This window comes from Oenanthe melanoleuca, chromosome 2 (assembly GCF_029582105.1).
Source record: "Oenanthe melanoleuca isolate GR-GAL-2019-014 chromosome 2, OMel1.0, whole genome shotgun sequence".
Taxonomy (NCBI): Eukaryota; Metazoa; Chordata; class Aves; order Passeriformes; family Muscicapidae; genus Oenanthe; species Oenanthe melanoleuca.
In genome coordinates this window covers 16,097,340-16,119,132 of record NC_079335.1, presented here as the reverse complement: position 1 = coordinate 16,119,132, position 21,793 = coordinate 16,097,340, and the positions used below count along the sequence as shown (strand labels likewise).

General features: G+C 34.1%; 1 protein-coding gene across 3 annotated transcripts in view; it reads right to left on the bottom strand.

Moving 5' to 3' along the window:
• CSMD3 (CUB and Sushi multiple domains 3) overlaps positions 1-21,793 on the bottom strand; it is a 578,246-nt gene that overhangs the window by 410,817 nt on the left and 145,636 nt on the right. For all 3 annotated transcript variants that reach the window (XM_056483904.1, XM_056483905.1, XM_056483906.1), the window contains exon 4: positions 17,999-18,193. In XM_056483904.1, coding sequence (XP_056339879.1) covers positions 17,999-18,193 — 195 coding nt within the window. The remainder of the gene's footprint in view (positions 1-17,998; positions 18,194-21,793) is intronic.

Below are 21,793 nucleotides of genomic sequence, written 5' to 3'. Positions count from 1 at the left end.
AGGCTCCTCATTTTCAGATTCTCCATAAGGATTCAGTTTTCATAGGCCCAATTCACTTGTCAAATATTTGTTCACATTAAATAATGTCAATTGTTTTCAGAGTTTCTAATCTATAGTTACAAAATAAATTTCACTGAGGTTTGCAGTCTCTGGGCAGAGGCTGTTATGAGATCTTTAAATTATATGTTGACTGTTTACATAACTACTAGAAGTGTCTGTGACTTAATCAGTTCATTTATCTTCATTTGCTGTTTGGGTTTGCTTTAGATTTTGGTACAAAGATGAAATGGTCGTTTAACAACATGAAATCTTTGGAGGAAGTTATGACAAATGTTGTAATTAGATATGAACAGTTTATCTTCAAAACTCCCTAAACAAACAGATGACAGGGAGAGGAACAAATGCATTTTTGACCCAGAATTCCATATTCTTTCCTAAATGTGCAAGTGAGATGACAGACATCATTAACTTCATGAGGTTTGTTTGTTTGTTTGCTTGTTTGTAGGATCTTAATGATTATATTTATGTCTTCAATTTTTACACATTTTTTTTAAAGTATGTAAAATTTATCCACAAAATGAAAAATTTTACCAAACTGAGATATCTGATCAACGTCCAGAAATAAGTGTGGTCTCTTAGCATGCTAGAGTTGCTTATAAATTTCAAGCTTTTCTTTAAGTGTATCTAAATATTGATGGCAAAGCTCTTTGCTAGCAGTTTCTTAATTTGGACCATAGATCTTTCAAGCTGTGAGGCAAATGATTGTACAAAAATTAAGAATAAAAGTTGGATCTTTAGAAAGATTGGAAGAGTGAAATACTGGGGATGATGGAAAAGGGAGCTGTTAGTGTAATTATTTATACACATTTAGCAAATCACTTAATTGGACCTTCTATGTACTACCCTAGCCAAAAAATGGCTGAAATGCACCAGAACCTACTAAGCCTGCCAATTCCTGTGCTGACACTGTGCAGATTATACATTAATTTATTCTAGGACTAGAGGGCTACAAAATCACTATTGTCTGTAAACCATTTCCAGAGTGCTGGCACGAAGTGGATAATATGAAGCAATGGAATTCATGTCTGAGAGGAAATTATATGGCTAATGGCAAGATCATTATAACACCCTTGTTCAAAATGGCAGGTAGTCTTACAAATAGCAGGGTAGACATGAGACACAAACAAATATAATCCAAAGATAATGCAAATTAGAATGGTTGCAAGGCTATATGCAACAGCACAAAACAGAATTAACATCCAGTGTCAGACTAAGCAGTTCATGATACGTGGCACATTTTTCTGGCTCTTCTAAGCCCACATGAACCTTTGGTCAAGCAGTTTATCTTAGGTTCTAGATGCTGAGGTAGTATTAATAATGGAGAAACAAGGCATGGAAACAGCGAGGTGCTATCACAGAACTGAAGAAGAAACTGCAAAACCAGATTACCTTGTAGCTTTTCAAGTAAACACAGCCTGGAAAAACTGTAAAATAATTTCCCTCAATGACAAAACTTAGAAATTATATCTGTAATCTTAAGAACTAGATTACTGCTGTTGAAGAAATATTTCTTTGTAAAGTAACATTAGTTTATGATAATTAAAGCAATTTTTTGCATTCCTTTTGGATACCCCCAGAGTCAAGAGGCAGAAATTTGATAGAGTGAATGCTTGAAAACTACACTTCTGAAAGACAGATTTGTGTGCAGATGCATATCATCCTGGATTTACATACACTTTTCCAGAATCATCCTAGGATTTCTGTAAAAGGTAGGACAGAAAAAGGGACCATGGATCCAGCATACAAAATTAATATAGATTTGTACTAAAAGGAAAGGTGAGCTCCCTAGATAAAGTCTTTGTTTACCAAAATAACATCTATATTACCCTTCCCAGTAGCACAGTATCTCTGTTGTAGCATAATCCTTTGAATCCCTTTATCTTACCCATTTTCTCTGCTGTTTGTTTTTTGTTTGGTTGGGTTTTTTTCGCCTCTTGCCATCATCATGTAGTTCACTGGAACCTGGGGAAGTGTCTGTAAAGGTTCCTGGTGGAAAAGGACCTGGGTTTCTGGTTGGACATGATCTAGGAGTGAACCCAGGTGAATGAAGGTCCATGACATTGTGGCCTGTGTCAGCAGTTGTGTGGTCAGCAGGACCAGGACAGTGATTTTATCTCTGCACTCAGCTCTGGTGAGACCACACCTTGGACCCTGTGTTAAGTTCTGGGGCTCTCACTTCAGTAAAGACATTGAGGGGTTGGAGTGCATCCAGAGAAGGGCTGTGAAGGGAGCACAACTCTGATGAGGAGCAGCTGAGGGAGCTGGAAGAGTTTAGCCTGGAGAAAAGGAAGAGCAGGGGAGACATCATTCTCTGCAGCTGCCTGAAAGGAACTTGTGGAGAGGGGGCTGTTGGTCTCTTCTCCCAGGTAACAAGAGATAGGACAAAAGGAAATTGTGTCAAGTTGCACCAGAGGAGGTTTGGATTCGCTATTACTAAAGATTTCATCATGTAAGAGGTTGTCAAGCTTTGGAAAAAGCTTCCCAGGAAGGTGGTAGAGGGGCACAGACAGCAAGAACTACAATATGGTGCTGATAGAAGTTTCTTTCAGGGTAGGTCAGAAGGATAAATCTCTGCTCCAAATACTGTGTCAATGTATTGAGGCAAAGAAAACAACATTCTGAATAATCTCCTTTACCCTCTCAACACACCCATATCACATGGAAATTTCACCTTATGCTGTTTTAAACTGATATGTAACTGCAGGTCTTTACATACTGCCCTGGTAGCTTATGTACTATTTAAAAGATGTTTGGTCAGTAATGTTGCAGAAAGAATTAACAGTCAAAACTAAAATCAATCATCAGGAAACTTGGCATGGCAAGAACATGAATATTCCCTTACAGAACTATATGATTGCTTTAGGGGAGAGTCACAATTCAGAGGAAAAGTCAGATATCATGTTTGATGTGATGAAACATGCTAATACTGTTTTTAGCAGTAACAGAACACTGAAAGACCAGCTAAATATAACTTAGTAAGCAGCATAGTCAGTGGATAGCCTGACTAATATGGAAACCTCCAAACCTCCGGAAAAAATTCATCTGCTTCAGCAAATGCTACAATATATGGTAGGTATAACCTAGAAGTCCATTAATATATTTTTACAATGTAAATTCATTAAATATCACTAAGCTAACTGTATTTTTACTTCTTTCAGAAATGAGAGGAAAAATTTTCATTGAGTGTTCAAGGTTTTTGATATCACCTTCCTTTAACAAAATCCAAAATTCCTCACGGAAATGTAGAAAATGTTTGGTGAAAAAATACATTCCTGTTATGGTTCTTAGACTCTAAGATATATGAAACCTATTTTCTTAGCTTCTTTCTAACTTTTAATGCTACTAGAACAGATACTAAACTCAATGTCTGTCCAAGGAAACTGCTTGCATAATTAAACTTTGTGGAAATCTAAATTCCTACACTTACCCACTACATTGTTTTAATTTAATATGGTAGTTTAATTTCCAAATGCAAGTAACTAGGAAAAAAATCTTACTGACAAATAGAAATAACTTGTTTACAAAAGTCTTAAACATCTGTACTTTTAGGAAATTATGAATGGATAGTTTCATCACAGAAAAGGCATTGAAAACTATTATAGACTTTTCAGAGTGTAGAAGATCTCAGTCTTAGATGCAGTTTCTTTATTCTTACACAAAATGAATAGTTAAATTGTCATCCTGAAATGTTTGAAATTCAGTCCAAGAAGCATGGAATGTACTCTGGTTTCTTTGATAATTACAGTTATAAAAATAACAGTGGGAAGTGACGTGAAAAGAAATACCTAGTTTACCTAAGCTTCTTGGACAAACAGAAAAATGTGTCATTATTTGGAATAGAGAAAAATTATATAAAAATCATTAAGATTGTTGATGTTTTTCTCTATTTTGGCAGTGAACTGAGTATATGGTGTGCAAACAGCTGCATCAGCAAAGGAATTTTGGAGGAACTTCTTTATGGTTTAAATTTAAGATAATTATCCTTAGCACAAAGAAATGCCTTTTAATTGGTAACTGCAGAAGTAAAAAGAACAGAATTACAGTAATCAGGTTGTGTCCTACATATTTAATGAAAATATCTAATTTATTTTATCTTTAATCTGATAATTATAAGTCTGTTATAAAATGAAATGAAACACGCCTTAGTGTGTCAACTATACATGACTGGAATATCCAGCCACTCTTCCAGACAGCTCCAGATGAAACAGGATCAAAAGAGGGGGGACCTCATTCTACTGATATAGGATTGTCAGAAGGAAAAATGAGTGAAAGGAACCATGAACATGATTATCATATGTTGAATCTATATTTTATTTTCTGACTAGAGTTGGCTACATTTCTATTTATATAAAAAAAAAAAAAAAGACGAAACAAAAAAATCTGCCCAAGACTGTGATCAAATTTTAAACCTGTAATAACATGAAAAATAGCTCCCAAAAGTGCCATTAAACCATTGCTGAGTGTAACATATATGAGGCTGCCTTTAATTTAAGGCAAGAGTTTACAGACTCAGAAAGCAAGTCATAAATTTGAAAAATGGGAGATCAAAGTCTCTTAAGAGGTCTCTTTAAATAGTAGGAATTTTTCTACAGATATGCATAGAGCCACTTTATATACTTATTTTTCTTGCACAGTTCAGGCTTACTTGAGCAGCTACAGTTACCTTCAAAAGAGGATAATGGAATCACCATGCACCTAGACACAGAGAGTATCTGGACCTGCTGTGGCTGCCTGGAACATTTAGAAAGAGCAAATGGTTGGCAAGTCGCTTTGCTGACTTAGCTGTATTTAAAATGCAGCTTAGCAATTAAACAAGGAAGATGACAGCACCCTGGAGTTATTAATCTTATACTGTGACTAATACATAACTGCATGTTATCTGGAAAGAACTGACTTCCCTGTCAGGAAATTGGGAAAGAGAGAAACTCTTTCATTACTGTCTTTGAGAATCCAGAGCCAGCTATTGATTACTGTGCTGTCCATTCTTCTGCTTTCTCCCCTTAGGAGTGAAGGAGTGCTCTTAATCATTTGCTGTACCATTTATAGGTGATAAAACCTAGCTCAGTGAGTATCAGTCATTTTAATTTGAATTACTCAGGTGATGGAAGCCTAGTGTTTGTTAATGATTACAAAATTCTACTTCAGTCTGTGGTGTTCCTAGTGGAAACTGAACACTTAATAAATCCTTGGTGTATGGACAAATACCCACATGACTTGGATAAATGACGGAAACCCTCTGAGCTTTCATCTCCAATTAGATCAAAATTTCCGAATCTTTGCTCCTGAAATTACAATCATTAGTGTTACTAGAAAACCTCTGCTTTTTAAATCTTGTTCAGATAAACAAAGGTAGAAAATAATTTTCATAGTTCTTTCAGTTTGAAATGAAATAACCACTACCTCAGCACTTTCATCTGGTGCTCAAAGATGCAGGAGGACTGAATCTCCAAATACTGCTTTTTCAGTATTTATATTAAATGAAATAAGAGTAAATGAAGAGTTAAACCACAGCATTTTTCCTATAGATGCATGCACTTTGCTTTTTGCTTCAGATAGTTAGAAAATTGGAATTTGACACCACATTTTTGGCCAGCCTAGAGATTTATAGATTGCAGTAAATAAGCACCATATTATTCTGGGACTTAGGCCAAATTTGTCTACTGAAGCTCTTTAATTTGTGCCAAAAGTGCTTTATTCCATGGACAATACAGAAGGATAAAAGCCTTGCCTATCTACCTGGAATTCAACAATTAATGTTTTGAAAAAATAAAATCAAACAAGCCAAACTAACCAACCAACCAACCAACAAGAAAACTAAAACAAAAATATTTTTAATTAAAAAATGTTATTTAAAAACAGAAATTATTTAAAAAGTGGGGCAAGAATTAAAATAGCCCTCACAGATGAATAACTAACTGGACACATCCACAGACCAGAAAGAGCACGCTGTAATTATGAGTAGAGATCCATGAAGCACAAAAATTCATAACTAGCCTTTGCTAACTGGGGCCCAATACTTCAAAAGAAAGCAGGAATAAAGTGAAAAAAGTCAAGAGGAAATTAGCAAACATTACTAGTGATCTCATGAGTTATGAAGTAAGATAGCATTAGTATTATAACAGTTAAAGAAGACCAAAGTTAAATATGTAAAAGGAAACTGCAAAGAAGAAGAAAATAATTGGGTTCTAATTTCCATAGGTGCTAAAGCATATACAGGGTGGTGGAGGGGAGGTGGAAGATAAATGGATGTTTAAATTTTGGTGGGAAAAATACATGTGGAGTAAATTATAAAAGTTCTTTCTAATAATATTGCATACAAAATATAGAAAACCACTGCCTTTGGAAAATGGGAAGGTTTTTAAAAACTGACAATTACCTAGTGGGAATAAGTCTTTCAGTGGAATGCAGGTATGGATTCTTTAAGATCTTCTGAAATCTTTACAGTCTTCATCCTGCCCTACTGCCTTTTCAACAAGAAACAGAAAGGTTAAAGTGGATGAGAACTAATGAATTACAGATTCTCTTGAGCTCTTTGAGGAACATTTCAGACCCTTCCTCACCCTTCTCCACCAGGGTGTAAAGGACTTCCTTGATTGTTCCAGTGTTCTCTGGTCCTCTTCCACAATCCCTCGACCAGCCCATCCTGCATCTCTCTTCTGAGAAATTCTTTGTTACACTCCATCCATGTGAGCTGTTCTACTGTCTGTTTTTCCAACAATGTGTTCTCCTCTGACTCCTGCTTGTGTCCCAGGCTGACCTGAGGCAGGTTTACTTTCACCCTGCCTTGTCATTTCTGATGTCACCCTGTGCACATCATTCTGCATCCTTTGTTCATGACCCTCCACTGCTACCTGAGTTAAATGTGGGTCAAAATGTCTGTTTCCTATGGATCTTAGTTTAAAATTATTTTCTTTTCAACTTGATTGTGTAAGTATTGATACTGAAAAACTGCTTTCCTAATGGTTCTCAAAGAAGACTGAACTAGGAACTAGCAGGCATAAAAATCAAAGACTTTTCACCGTTAGTTGCACAGTTTTTACAGGTTCTAAGATGTATACAAAAGTTTTAAAAATATATACCTAGAATTAAATTATGAGAGTATGAAATATGGGCGTCTGTCTATTCTGTCATGTCTCAAGAGCAAATGGCATCAAGTTGTCCCAGAGTAGGTGTAGATTAGATATCAGGAAAAAAAAACCTGCTGAAAGAGTGGTTAGGCATTTGAGCAAATTTCCCAGGGAGGTGATGGAGTCACCATCTCAGAGGAAGTGTTCAAGAGGCATCTGGATGTGGCACCTGGGGATAAGGTTTAGGGGTGGCTATGGTGGTGCTTGGTTGATGGTTGGACAGGACAATCTTGAAGCTCTCTTCCAACCTTGATGATGTTGTGATTATGTGAATTATATAATGTTTGATATGATATAAAATCTTCAAAATGAAAAACAAGAGGGAAGAGTGACATGGAGATAATCAATGCATAACGGCCCACCAGGAAGTTTCTTTCTCTGAAGTGTAAAATTCCAGCCAATGTCAAGAGCATTTGGATTAGGAAGGTTAAACTGATTAAGCAGTTAGTGATCCTAAGCTCTCACAATTAAAGTTTCTGACCTCCTCTCAGTTTGTCTCAAAAGAACCCAGAATTAAATTGGTGATGTAGTGCAGAGAGAACTTTTACCCATGAGCTGTTTTGTGCAGCTAAGGTCACCTCCACTGGTTGACAGAAATGCAAAAGAAATTTTACATGCTACATTTGTACAGATCTACCATCAAAGGTTTCATCCTGAACTAAACTCAGAAGGCCATCATACAAGATGAATGAATTAACACAATAGACTGTTTATCTATATGTTCATTACAGTCAGTTCTGTGAGAAATTAAATCTTTGCTGATGGAATCTTTCATATACATGTAGCAAAACTGCTGCAATTTCTACATTTAAATGCCCTTCCAGAGTCAAGATAATTTAAAGCCAATTGGTTTTAGCCTCTGACTTTGCAGAGCTGAATAAAAAGATTAATTAATTTTGTGGAATTCCAAATTTATTTTAGTAACACAACTGCATCATCTTCAGACTCCTTCATCAGTGTACAATTATAAATATTGGAACTTAGAAACAAGCTACAGTTTTGAAAACCATCCCACAAGACACCAAAAGTGATGCCTTAATACTTAAATAAACCAGCAACACTTCTGCTAATTATGAGAACAAGAAGATTAATTAATGCTTAAGATGAAGATTCATGTTCTGTAGGTGAATCAATCTTTAGGCTAAGAAAGATGCAGTCTTAGACAGATGTAGTGTTGAAGAATGTTAAAATGTCATGCTAGAATTTTAGCAATGAAATCTTTCACCTGCAAAAAACACTACTGGCAATCAGTTACTCTCCTGAGAAAATATTTGAAGGACTTTAAATACTCCCCAGAAAACCAATTTGCTATGACTTCTGTCTTCTAGATGTAATTACAACTGAGTTATAAATCAGGATTTGCAAAGTGATATCAAAATACTGAACAATATTTTCACAATTTCCATTTATATTCAGGTAAATTCTCATTTTAGGCAGAAACTGAAAGATATTGAAAGGTTTATCAAGCCATAATTTCAATAATGTTAGGAAAATATACTAGTCTATTTAGAAGCCTGTGGCAGCCAAAGGTTTTAGATTAAGCAGCTCAGTAAATTGAGTTAATGAACCTGGGATTTACCAGTAATTACTTTCAAAGTATCTTAAATTATTTTACAAATATTATTTCTGCTAATTGATAACTATGAAGGATTTATCCAAGAATGCCATATAGAGAATGAACTTTAGAAGAACAGAAGGATTTTAAAGGCAAACAATTACCCCACAAAAGCAGAATTTACTTGCCCAAACTGGGATTAAGCTAGTTATACATTGAACACCCATCCTCTTAGAATAGTCTTTAGGTGTTTTTAACAAATAAAGAACTGAGTTTTAAATCAGATGTGAAAGACTCAGTTTTTGTTGCAACTGACAATTCTAGTATTGTGCTTTAATGAGAAGAATGATGCTAAACCAATATTTTACTTTTCCAGGTTCCTTCTTCTCGTTCACTCATCTTGATTGCTCAGAGCAATCTTTATCCCTTTCAGTTTCAGGTATAATTCTCACTGTTATGTTGTCCTCAGTAAAAATTTTGCAACAGAATTTCAAAAACTAGCACAACTACTATGTCTTTTGTCCTTCGTTAAGAAAAATTTTAAGAAAAAGGAGATAAAAGCAGTGATTCAAAATTATCATAAACCACCCAACTGACTTCCACCCACTTGTTTAAGTCCTAATTCCCACCTTTAAAATGGGATAAAAGATTTTTGGTATTCAAGAAGTTTTAATGTGTTCAATATTGAGTTAGATTTCTTTAAATTAAAATTTGATCTTTGTTTTTTCCTCTTCATTGCCTTCATCAATTGCTATAACAATCTTTTGTAATTAAATTTGATCTTATTGATACTTTTTCCTGTAAGAAGTAGCAAGATAAGGCATTGCCATGTCTGTAATGTCCTTACTTTGGTGTGAACTACAACTTTTCCCAAACGTTCTCTTTTTGGAATAATTACATATACTTTCTTTGTTCTTTAAGCAGAATTTAATTTATTTAGAAAGAGTTAATTTCTGTTTCTTTCCCCAGTCCTCTGTATACTGTTTGCAGATGTAGTATGAGAGGGCTGTTTTCCAAATTAACACAGTTACTGCACCGATGAGTTTAAATTATTTTGATGCACATACCTTTTCATTCTGGACTATATCACATCACCCAAGGGTTAGGCCACTGATAATATAAATTCCTAATGGATCTTAGAAGAACTGCCTCCACTACTGATAGGAATTAGCAAAATCACATAAAGATGTGCAAAGCCAGACTCTGTAAACCAAATGGAAGTATGACTCTGATATTCTGATTACTATTCTGATGTGGAGATACACATTTTTGAAGAAAGGAAAAGTAAGAACAACATTATAAGATATTCAAAGTTTTGAAAGTGTAAAAACCGTTTAAGAAATGAAGCTAATAAAAATGAATTATTTTCTGTTAGAAAAGTTTTCATTGTTAGATTGCTTTCTAAAAGGTTTTGATTTTCTTTCAAGCATCATTGCTACTACAGTAGCAAATCATTGCATGCCATAAATTTTCACATGGACCAGCTCTCCATCCATCCTAAGAACTTCATAATTTGACCACCATTATCACAAATGAAGAAGTACAAGTTCTAGACATGAACTGATTGTATAAAACCCAATTGTAACTCTCATGAATAGTGTTGGCTGCTTAAGGAGCATGAACAGTGTTAGATCATTTTTATTGCTGGTATAGTTTCAGTGAGATAGGAATGCATTTATATCAGTATTATTATTTATATCAGTAATGCTAATATTTTTTTTTATTAATAATACAGTAAAACTAGTATATTTTAGCACTAGAGTTGGGAATATATGGTAATTCCAATATGGTAAACATCTATATTTCTCTATCAATTTCTTGGTTTATAACACATCAATAATGACTTAAAATAGCTTCACATAATTCAGCAAAGTTTTGCCACTATTTACAATGGTAAGAAATCTGTGGTTTTGGTCACACACTAAAATTCACATGAAGATTGACAGTTTTTCAGGCCTAGGTATTTTTTTTTTCTCACAGCAGATTGTGCATTTATGCCCCTGATAGTGAATATCAGGTACTATCCTGAGAATAACACTAATATAAAAGAAAATACAAGTGTGGTAGGGTACAGTAGTAAGCAATTTCAATGCTTCTCATAGATGGAAAATTTTGATTCTATTGGTATAAAAAATTACACATTTTAAAGATGGCTAAAATAAAGAACTCACAAAGCTCTTTTATTCTAAAAATTCATAGCAACAAAAGGCACTGTATATTTCATTATTCAAAAAGTCATTCTGGATATTATTTTGCAGATCTTCCTCTGCCCTGCTTGAAAGCACACAGCATGGTACTTGAAAACACCCAACCATTATTCTACTATTTCAATAAAATAGTAGATCTTTTTCATCATTTCCACCCCCAAAAGAATCTTAGTTAATGTCTCTAATTCTAGGGAGCAGCATTGGCATTTGTAGACCATTTATATTTTTTTAAATACCCACCATAAGAGTGTTAGCCATTCTAAGCCACTGATTAGTTATGTCCCAAAAAGGATCTGTGGAACAAGCTCTGAAAAAATTGTTCATATATAATTTCTTATATATAAATACATCATTCTAGATTTTTTTTTCTTTTCAGTTTCTCAAGTAATCCAACATATTTCTTATCCAGACTCACATAACTCTTCTGGGGCTTTTCCCAAAAATAAGCAAGAATAACTGTTTGTATATAGGAGCTAGCTTCAGGCAGAAAACTGCTCTTTCCCCAGGAGATGTAATTTATTCCTGCTTTTAAGTTAGTGCACTCTATTTTCTTCTGTGTATATTGTCAGTTCCAGTAGTTAATGCATTACATGGCATCAAGTGAAGTACTTTGACTTTATATCCTGCTTTGTTCTTTCCACAGCCTACAAAGACCAGCTTATAACAAAGATGCAAAGGCAGTCATCTTATTTTATTGCTTATACTACTAGGTTCTATTTGAAACGATTTTGTAAAATCAAAAATCCATCTGCAACCAAATATATCTGTCTGTGAAATGCTTACCCTGCTTTATGATTATTTCTTGGTAATTATGTGAAGTTTAATTTTAGTTGTTGTTTTTTTTTAAAAAATCCATACTATTATATTCCATATATAAACAAATACAACCATTAAATTGCAGTGTATTGGAAGGTGCACAAGGCCCTTTCATTTAGTTTGAAGTTACTCTCTATTATATCTGACCTAAAACTTACCTCATGGATTTGAAATATGCATAATCATGTATCAGTGTACTTACACAATTATACCAGTGACTTGCAATTAACACATTTTTCAGTCCAGTGGGTTCTACATAGGGTAAATGGCAAAATATTTAAATAGTGAGCTGAATATTCTAATTCAATTTGACACCTGTTAGATCACTTTTAAAAATAAGAGCTCATAAGTATTTCAATTCAGTTTATTTGGAAAAAATCACTGCAGAAGAAGACAAAGATAGATAAAAATAAATATATCTTTATAAGTACATGCACACATATAAATTGCAGGGGAATTACAGAATTCCTAGACTTGGAATTTAGTATGAACCTCTTCAGACTTTTATCTACCATGACAATATATTCAAGAAATAACTCAATGTCCATAAAGATAAATAGTAAAAAAAAGCATACATGCATTTTTTTCAATTGAAAAAATTAATCTAGTTAGTGGGTTGTGCACTTCTCTGATCAAAATATATATTTATTTAGACAAGAAGAAAAAGTCTCTTGTTGAAAATACAAACAGATTTTTTATGTTGACAAATATTTTGTAGCTATATGTACAGGAAATAGTGAAAATATTTCATTAGAACATCTAGGAATAGAAATACAACTGTATCTGCACTTGAAATTTCTGAATTCTAAAAAAAAAAAAAAGGATTTTAGAATGGTGATTTTTAAACACCCATTTTAGCATGGAACAAGAAATTTTTAGAAAACATTAAAGTCAGAATACTTCCTTGATTATGAAAGTGTCTAACTCATATAACCTTTATATAATGAAAATATTATATATAAATGTAGCATTATTTATTACCCTAAGTAAATTGTTTCCAGCTCACTGCATTGTGGAGAAACTGCAAGCTGCAACATTAGCTCAGGAATAGGTGATATAATTAAGCTTCTGTCACATTTAATGATTAAAAACAACCTTATCAAAATTAATTTTTCAGGGGAGAAGGCTTCATTTGAAAACTAGTCATGGATTGTGCACAGTTTAATTCAAAGAATCAAAGAACCAGCAAGTTTGGAAGGCAACACAGTGGGTGATCTTGTCCAAACTTGCTGCTCAAGCAGGGTCAGCTCAAGCACATGGCACAGGATTGCATCCATCAGGAGCCCCAGGTCCTTCTCCACAGAGCTGCTTTCCAGATCAGCCCCCAGCCTGTGCTGGTCCTTGGGGTTATTCTTCCCCAGGTTCAGGACTCTGGACCTGCCTTTGTTGAATTTCAGACAGTTCTTCCTGTCCATCTTTCCAGCCTGTCAAGGTCTTTCTGAAGATTGCACAGCACCCAGGTATTGGCCACTCCTCCCAACTTTGTGTCATCACTGAACCTGCTGAGGAGGCATCTGCCCTCTTGTTTAAGCCAGTGATGAATGAGTTAAACAATGCTGGGCCCAGTATGGAACCTTGGAGGCACCATTAGTGAAAAATCTTCAACCAGACTCTGTGCCACTGATTACAGCCCTGCTATTCAGCCAGATTTTAATTGGCCTCTGTCCACTCATCCAGTCAACATTTCCTTATATTCTTTATCAGGGTTTTGTGAGAGACAGCATCAAAAGTCTTGCTGAAGTCAAGGTCAAGGACAATTTCCACTGCTCTCCCCTCATTGATCCAGGTAGTTGTTTCATTGTAGAAGGCAATCTGTTTGGTCAAACCCGATTTACTTTTAGCAAATCCATGCTGAATACTCCTAATCTAATACTTCTTGTCATCCAATGGATACAGATGTCCTTCAGAATGAGCTGCTCCATCACCTTTCCAGGGATTCAAGTGAGGCTGACTTGAGGCTGAGCCAATAGCTCCCCATGTCCTCCATCTTGCCCTTTTTGAAGACCAAGGTGAAATTTGGTTTTTTTTCCAGAACCAGGCACCTCTCCTGATCACCACAACCTTGCAAAGATGACTGTGAGTGACCTCACTACAGTGTCCAGGAGCTCTCCCATGTTTTCATCCTGCCAGAGCCCATGCACTCGTGGGTGTCAAGTTTGCTTAGCTTTATCCAAGCCAATCCTCCTTCACCAAGGGAAAATCTTCCCTCCAAGACTCCTTTACCCTGGTCTGTGTCAGAGAGTCCTGAGGGCTGATCATGTCAGTGAAGATTGATGCAAAAAAGGAATTTGGTATCTCTGCCTTCTCAGTGTCCCCTGTTACCAGGGTCCCCCTCTGTTTACTAATGGACCCACATTACCCTTTTGTGTTTCTTCTGTTATTGATGTATTTTGAGAAGCTCTTCTTGTTGTCCTGGACATCCTTTGGCCAGATTTATTCGTTGATGTGCCTTGGCCTTCCTGGTTTCATTTCTACTTACTCTGACCATCTCTGTATATTCATTTCATGTGGCTTGATGTTACTTCTAACTCCTGTGTGTTTCCTGCTAATGCTTGAGTAATGACAGGAGTTCTTTATTCATCCATGCAGGTGTCTCTCCCCCTTTGTCTGATTTCTGCTCATAGATATGCATCATTATTGGTTCTGAAGGAAGTCATATTTGGATATCAACTAGCTCTCTTGGACACTTCTTCCCTGCAGGGCCTGTTTTCATGGGATTCTTCCAAGAACATCCCTGAAGCAGCTAACATCAGCTCTCCTGAAGTTCATGGGTGTAGTCTTAGTTGCTGCCCTGCTTCCTCCTTTCCTGATATATAGCTCCAAATTTTCATGGTCACTGCAGCCAAGGCTACCCCCAACCTTCACATCTCCAAAAAGGAGATGCTGTTAATATGAAGTTGAGCAATTCACCATTCTTTGTGGGATCCTCTACTACCTGTGACAGCAAATTGTCATCAGTGTTTTCACAGGAACCCTGCAGACTGTTTGTACTTTGCTGTCACAAGAACTAGTATCTGTGACTTTGAGGCTGCTTCAAGCTGCCTGCAGAAAGCCTCATCCTCCTCCTTCACCTGATCAGGCAGCCTGTAGTAAGCACCCACAGCTCCTTTATTAATCTGCTCTTTCTTTGATCTGACCCCTAAACTCTCAACTCATTCGTCATCCATCCCAAGGCAGATGTCAGTACATTTCAAGTGTTGTCTCATATAGAGAGCAACTCCTCCACATAGTTGACCACAAGAAATAATTACAATTTATCTTTTTTATAATTAGGGTATTTTTTTCACTTCTAATAAATCAAATAAAGTAATATATATTTTAATTAATTATTTATATTAATTTAATTTATTTTAACATACTCTAATGAATATCAAAACATGCAGGTGAAAATCTTTGTGCATTCAAACAATGTTCAGCTAGAAAGAGGAAATGAAATAAAGCAATCATTAAATATGTCTTCTGATTTTTCAATTAAATTTCTATGGAGAAAAGTAAAGGAATAAGAAGCTATTTGATTAATAACTCTTCTCTTTATGAATAAAATCTGGCCCAAAAATATATAACTTGGTATTATTTAACAGATTGATATTATTTAACAGATTAAAAATTAAAGCATTTAGTAGGGTGTCCTGTATATATGTTTGTGGCATTACAAAACACTGTTGTTTCCAATGAAATACTGCATTTTGAAACATCAATCCATAATAATCACATTGCTAAAGCACAAGCATGACCTCTTCCTTATGTCTTCATTTAAAGTGAAGACAATGTAAGAGGAATGATCTAAAATAATAAGGAAAAAAAAAATCTTCATATTTATTTGTTCTGAATTACAAGAGGCAGATGACAATGATATTTAAACACAACTAGTCTACAGACATCTATGATCTTAAGTATGCTGACTTCTAAGTGTGCCTCAAATTCAAGTTTTTTTCTGAAATGTAAAAACAAACCAGCAAACAAACAATCTTCAGATTAATATTGAATAAAATATACTTCTGTTCTTGGTGTTTGTCTTGCTTGTGTCAGGATCCTCTGTGTGAGATGTAATGACCATTGGTAGGTAACAATAAGACATTTATCACAGGAAATCTTTAAGGATAAGTGTTTAATCAAAGAGTCTCCATGGCAAACAGGTAGAAAGAGATAAGAAGCTCATTAGTCTGTAATCATCTTCAGCAACCTTTTGCAGAATTCTGTGTTGGATAATTGTATTAGGCAAAATTAGGAGAGATTCATTTGAATAGAATCACAAGGGTCCATTTTATATGTAAAGTTAGATGTTTCTGGAGTAAAACATTGACTCAGAGAAGGAACTCTTGAAAATAATTGGTTATTTTTCTTTTATTGGACATGGCCCAAAAATACCTGAACAGCAATTTGTGCATTAGGGCTTTAAGTCATTATATTAGGACCTAAATCAAGAATATGTGACATTCTTAGGTTATGTTTCAGTAATTTGTAAACCACAACTATTAAAATATGTACCTTGGGGTTTGGTTTTTTTTAAATTTTTGTTCATCAAATTTTTACACCTTAAATTCCTCACTGCTATTGATTCAAGAATTGTCTTCTAAAAACAAAAATATTTTCCTTCTGCATGAGTTTCTGCAGTAAATCAAGCTGTTGTCTTAATCCTCTTTCACACATACAGAAAAGTCTGAGTCCTTCAGTCTCTAGACAAAATGACAATTTTGAAAACTAACAGAATTTGTTTCCCATTTTTCTCAATCCTTTCCAATCTGTTAACTTTATTTTGCCTTAAGAAATGACACTGTGCAAATAATGACCTCTCTAATTATGAGTTAAAAAAACAGTTTTCATATTTTCATATAATAGTCTTATTACAAACTAGTAATGTCTAACCACAGGGCTATTTTGGGCTAACCACAGGGCTATTCCAGTTCAAATTTACACAGTATATTTCCATCTCCCCTTGGAGCAAAACCAAAAATATATCCAACGATCTCCTGAAAAATGTTATATCAAAAAGAGGAATGTCTAACTCATTCAAGAATACATTTTTTTATGCCATTCATTTCAAAATTGACGGATTGAGAATTTGAGCAATGGGGCCCATTAGACTTTGATTTTGTTACAAATGTATGGCTTTTGAAAGTTAACATATTCTCATCATATCTTTTGCATTCTCATCTCCAGAAGCAAAATTTGAATATGTGCCTTGATTTTATATCTCCTTCATTATTAGCTAGCATTTTTCTGGGAAGTAGGAGTGGAAGACTCAGAAATTATAAATATTTTTACTGGAAAATAATATTATTAAAAATAAGTTTGTATTTTTTTTTTCAATAAAATGGATAAACTTACTAAATATTTCTAACCAGGAACAGGAAATGAAAGTATGGTATTTCCAATGACACACCTTTCTCATACATAATTAATTTTTAGCAGTGCTGGTTAACCATGTTTTAACCAATCTGTATTTATTAGAATGGTAATTTCAGTTGAAATGTTTTTGTAACCTCTGTAATACTTCATCAATCTTATTAGACAAATACAAAGGTTGCATTTTGTAAAATTAACCTGTGAATTTAGAAACTGATCCTAAGATTACCTGACATATTGACTTTGGTTTCATATAGCAGTGATAGTGCCTTCATTTTATCAGCATAACCCTCATTTGCTGCTCTGCAAGCATTATTCATCTTTAACAATATTTCTATCAGGAAATAAGATTTACCTGTAATATAGGGTTGCCTAGTATGGCTATATTTCTAATATGAACAAGGGAAAAGGATTTGACCTACAATATTTGTTAGAATACAAGGAATATCCTATATAGAAATCTTAAGATAATCAAATCTGATTATTAGTGAAGTAAGAACCTGTAAGTCAATTGTTTTGGCAGTTTCATATTTCTGTTTGCTCAACAGCCAAGTTACTACTAGACAAAGAGTCATTTATTAGGAAGCACTAATAGATGCCAAATATACATTCCTACAGTTGAAAGAATGCTGTACACAGACATTTATATTCTACTTATTACTAGGTTTCTAGTTCTTATCACATAACATATTTTAAAATAAATTATAACTATAATTTTAGTAGAATATTGACCTAAAATTAGTAGGTATATATGCTGAGATACATAATATATGTGAGCAAGAGATCAAAATATTGAAAAAAAGGGTTCTTTAATCATAGTTTAAAACTTAATTATTAATACAGAGATTAAAAGTTGTTGATACTAATGTATAGAGGATTTTTCTTACCTCTACAGATGGGAACAGGGAAGTCCCACGATGCTGTAGTGACAGAGTTGGCTATGCAAGTAAGCTGTGGGTGTCCATCCAAAATATATCCAGTCACACAGCTGTATCGGATTTTGTCACCAACATCAAATCTTGTACCATACAAAACACCCTTTGGTGGAACTCCTGGATTGCCACAGGAACTACTCTGTAACTCTGGAAAAGATATGTATTTATGACTTAAAATGCTTTTATGCTTGAAATGTTGCTATAAATAAATGTTTCATTTTGATTCAGAATACAGAACACAAGTTGAGGCAGCTTTGGACAGATAGTGTGTTTTCACAGATATTATAGAACTCTCACGGATATTATTGAACTCTTAACACTGAAAATCCACTGCTGACTTAGTGTATTTTACATTTGCTTAGGTACCCACATATTCAAAGGCAGATGAAAATAAAGCATGAAGTTTTTTTCCTTAAGCTCCAGCTATTGATATATTCATGTAATATTTAAATTAAATGTATACAAAATAAATCATTACATACAAACAGGGAACAAAGCAACTCAATATATTTCTGACTTTGAAGTTATGTAAATGCAAAACAATAAAGAAATTATAATACAAATGTGAAAGAACATCAAATTCAAATTGAGCAAAATTTGAAAGAAAAAAATAAAATTAATCAAGGCAAGAGATAATTTTAGCAAGCATAAGCCTGAGCATGATCAGAAAACTGTTTAGATAGATTTTAGACAATGAGGAAATGGATGAGGTACTGTGGTAACTGGTTTCTGAGCAAAGAATTAGCTAATTTAATCATGTATATCATCATGTATATAAATACCACAGATCTGGTAACTTCTTCCATAATACAGAGTTTTACACCACTGAGAATCCAAAATGCCTCATGACCACTCTTAGTCTGATCTCTGGGGCCATTAATTAGAGTTCAGTTTCTGTAGCTGGTACTCACACTTCAACCATGTACCCTTTTGACTGGTGTTTCAGCATCATGAACAGCTTGATTACAACATTTTCAGTCATTTACTACCAAAGTCCTTTAGTTAATGGACTTTAAAACACAGCTTTAGTGCAAGTGTGAACAAAATATGTTTCATAATCTCATCCTGAGCTCTTCAAAGCTTGTACCAAGCATACTTATCAACTTAATGTTAATGGGGAAGAGGCAAATCAGGTAAATCTGTATTTGGATTCATTCCAAATTCCCCTAAGCTAAAAAGGAAAATCATGGAAGAAGAGAGGGTTATGTATGTATTGTTTTAATTTATTTTCCTGAATTCCATGTGATTAAAACATTCTTCAGTAGCCCTGATTTGTTCATGAGTGTGTGCACAACATATTTAAATGCCTAAGATGTTACAGGTTTCAATTAAAGAAAAAAGATATAAACACTTATTAAAACAATCACTATGTTCTCCCAACACTCATTACATTCTCAAACTTCAATGTCCAAAACTACGAAGAATCTTTCTAGAATACTACTAGACTTCTGATTCCAGCCATGAAACAAAACTATGTAGCAGTTATTAAAAGGTAGAATCCACTATAATAATAAATTCATTCCCTATATGTCCATATGTCCTATGTGTCCATATATAAACACTATATATAATATATATGCTAATGAGTTAATTTACAAAATCTTATTTACCAATCATATTTTGATGTGAATATTTTAAATATGCATATTTGTGGCTGATGCCATTGCTGCTATTTCCTGCTTTCTCTTACATAATAAACTGGGGGTTTGGATTTGACTTTCATTACCTTGCAATATGACACAACACAAAAGTGGGAAAATATCCTATCTCACCTTGGTCACTTCAAAGGACTAATATTTCTACCACTGCTTTACTGAAGTGTTCTGTGCTGAAACATTTCTCTGCCCTCAAATCTGCTTGCAAGCTCTACAAAGAAGGCAATGCTACAGCTACTCCCGCATATTTGTGCAAAAAGAATTTATTTTAAATCCTCTAACAGTTGTCAAGGCCATTCAATTTGTTATTTACCATCACAGCATGTCAAAATTAAGGTAAGAATATCATCCTGTGGATTTTGGCTACCATATGAATCATATTATATTAACTTGAAAACTCGGCCTGTACACAGTGTTTTCATTTTCAGCTTTCCCCAGAAGATGAAGTCTTTCAGAAGCCTGTATCTCTTAGGGCTTTGTAAAAAGGTCACAGAAAGTTTCCCTGTCTTTTGAAATAAAAAATATAAAGATTAGCAATGCCACTACCTAAAATTGCTTCCTTTACTTTTAGTGCTGTCTCACCAAGAATTACCCACAGAAGGCAATTTATTCTTGTGAAATTACATTATATTTTAAAGCACTAATTAAAAATCAACCTCCTTCTAAAATAAAACTAATTTTCCAGTTGCAATACTATATGACTCATCTAAAAGGAATTCTTGGCATTTTTCATTAACTTTCTAACTTTATGAATGTGGCCTGGGAGTATGTTACTACTCTAACCCTTCAAGCCATTTTGTTCCTGATTCTAGATAAGACAGGAGAAAAAATAAATTATACACTTTAAAGTACATTAATTTATTCTGTGAGTATTTTCATTTTGAACATTACAAGTGCCTTATTTGGGGATGAGAGGGAGATAATTTACCAAGTAACTGCAATTGTCTTCTTTAATAGGTAGTGTTTTTTTCGAACATGTGACACTGTACTACCAACTCCCTGACATTTAAAGCTGTGGATTGTTACCCTAAGATTGTCATCTGTCAGGGAACACAGGAGTTGCCAAACTAGATTGTAATTTTTATTCAGCTCAGCACAGATCCTTGACTTCAGTGACAGTTTGATAATCACTAATGATATGAAGGGTAGAAAAGTATTTCCTTTTAAGCTTGCCATCTTGTAGTTTGGATGAGCTTCTCCTTGTTCATGAGGTCTGAAAATAAGTATAATTGAATTTTTACACTTTCCCACTTTTTTTTTCATTTTTGTGTATTATTTCTCGTCTTGTTTTCAAAGTGAGCTGCCCCAATTGTTTCAATCTCTCTCCAAGCAGGAATAGTTTTTGTCCTAGATTTAATTTTGTAAACAAGGTATGCATGAACGTATTTGTCCTCTTTGTTTTTCTACATAAATACATAATGTTAAAACATGAATCTTAGAATTTTCTTCAACGCAGTTCAATAAGTTTCTATTGAATTACTCCTTATTAATGCCAATGTAACTTCTGTTAAAAAACAATGGGTAAAATGTACCTGGGAGAGTTCTGCTTAGTAGGAGTGGACCTATTCCTTTAAAGACTTTAATTAGCAGAAATTCAGCTCCTTATAGATACTAATTAATAAGATATTCCAACTAAATAACATTAAATATAATTTATTTCTGACAAACTTTTCCAAAAAAACAAGGCTAGCAGAAATGTAGACTCTTTGTCAGCATTCACTCAGGGGGAAAGAAATCAGAGCCAGATATGGAAATTTCAAATGTACTTGCTTTTTATTCAGATTTTAAGTCAGGAATGTTTGGGGATTTTTTTTGTTATGGTATTTATGAAATCAAGAGTAGCACTATCCCCCCTAAAATGTTTAAATGTGAAATTTATAATTTGATGTCTAAATATATAAAACAATTATTTTCACATATTTCCAGTAATAAAGGTATTTCTCATAGCATTGTGTTCCATTAAGCTTAGTTATGAATATTAATGTCCATTGCACACTTTTATTATAAAATTTGGAATATAAATATTTTTTTCTTTTTTAAAAGGTTGATCCATATATTTTCATACTTTTTGTTGCAGCCATTGCAAATCCTT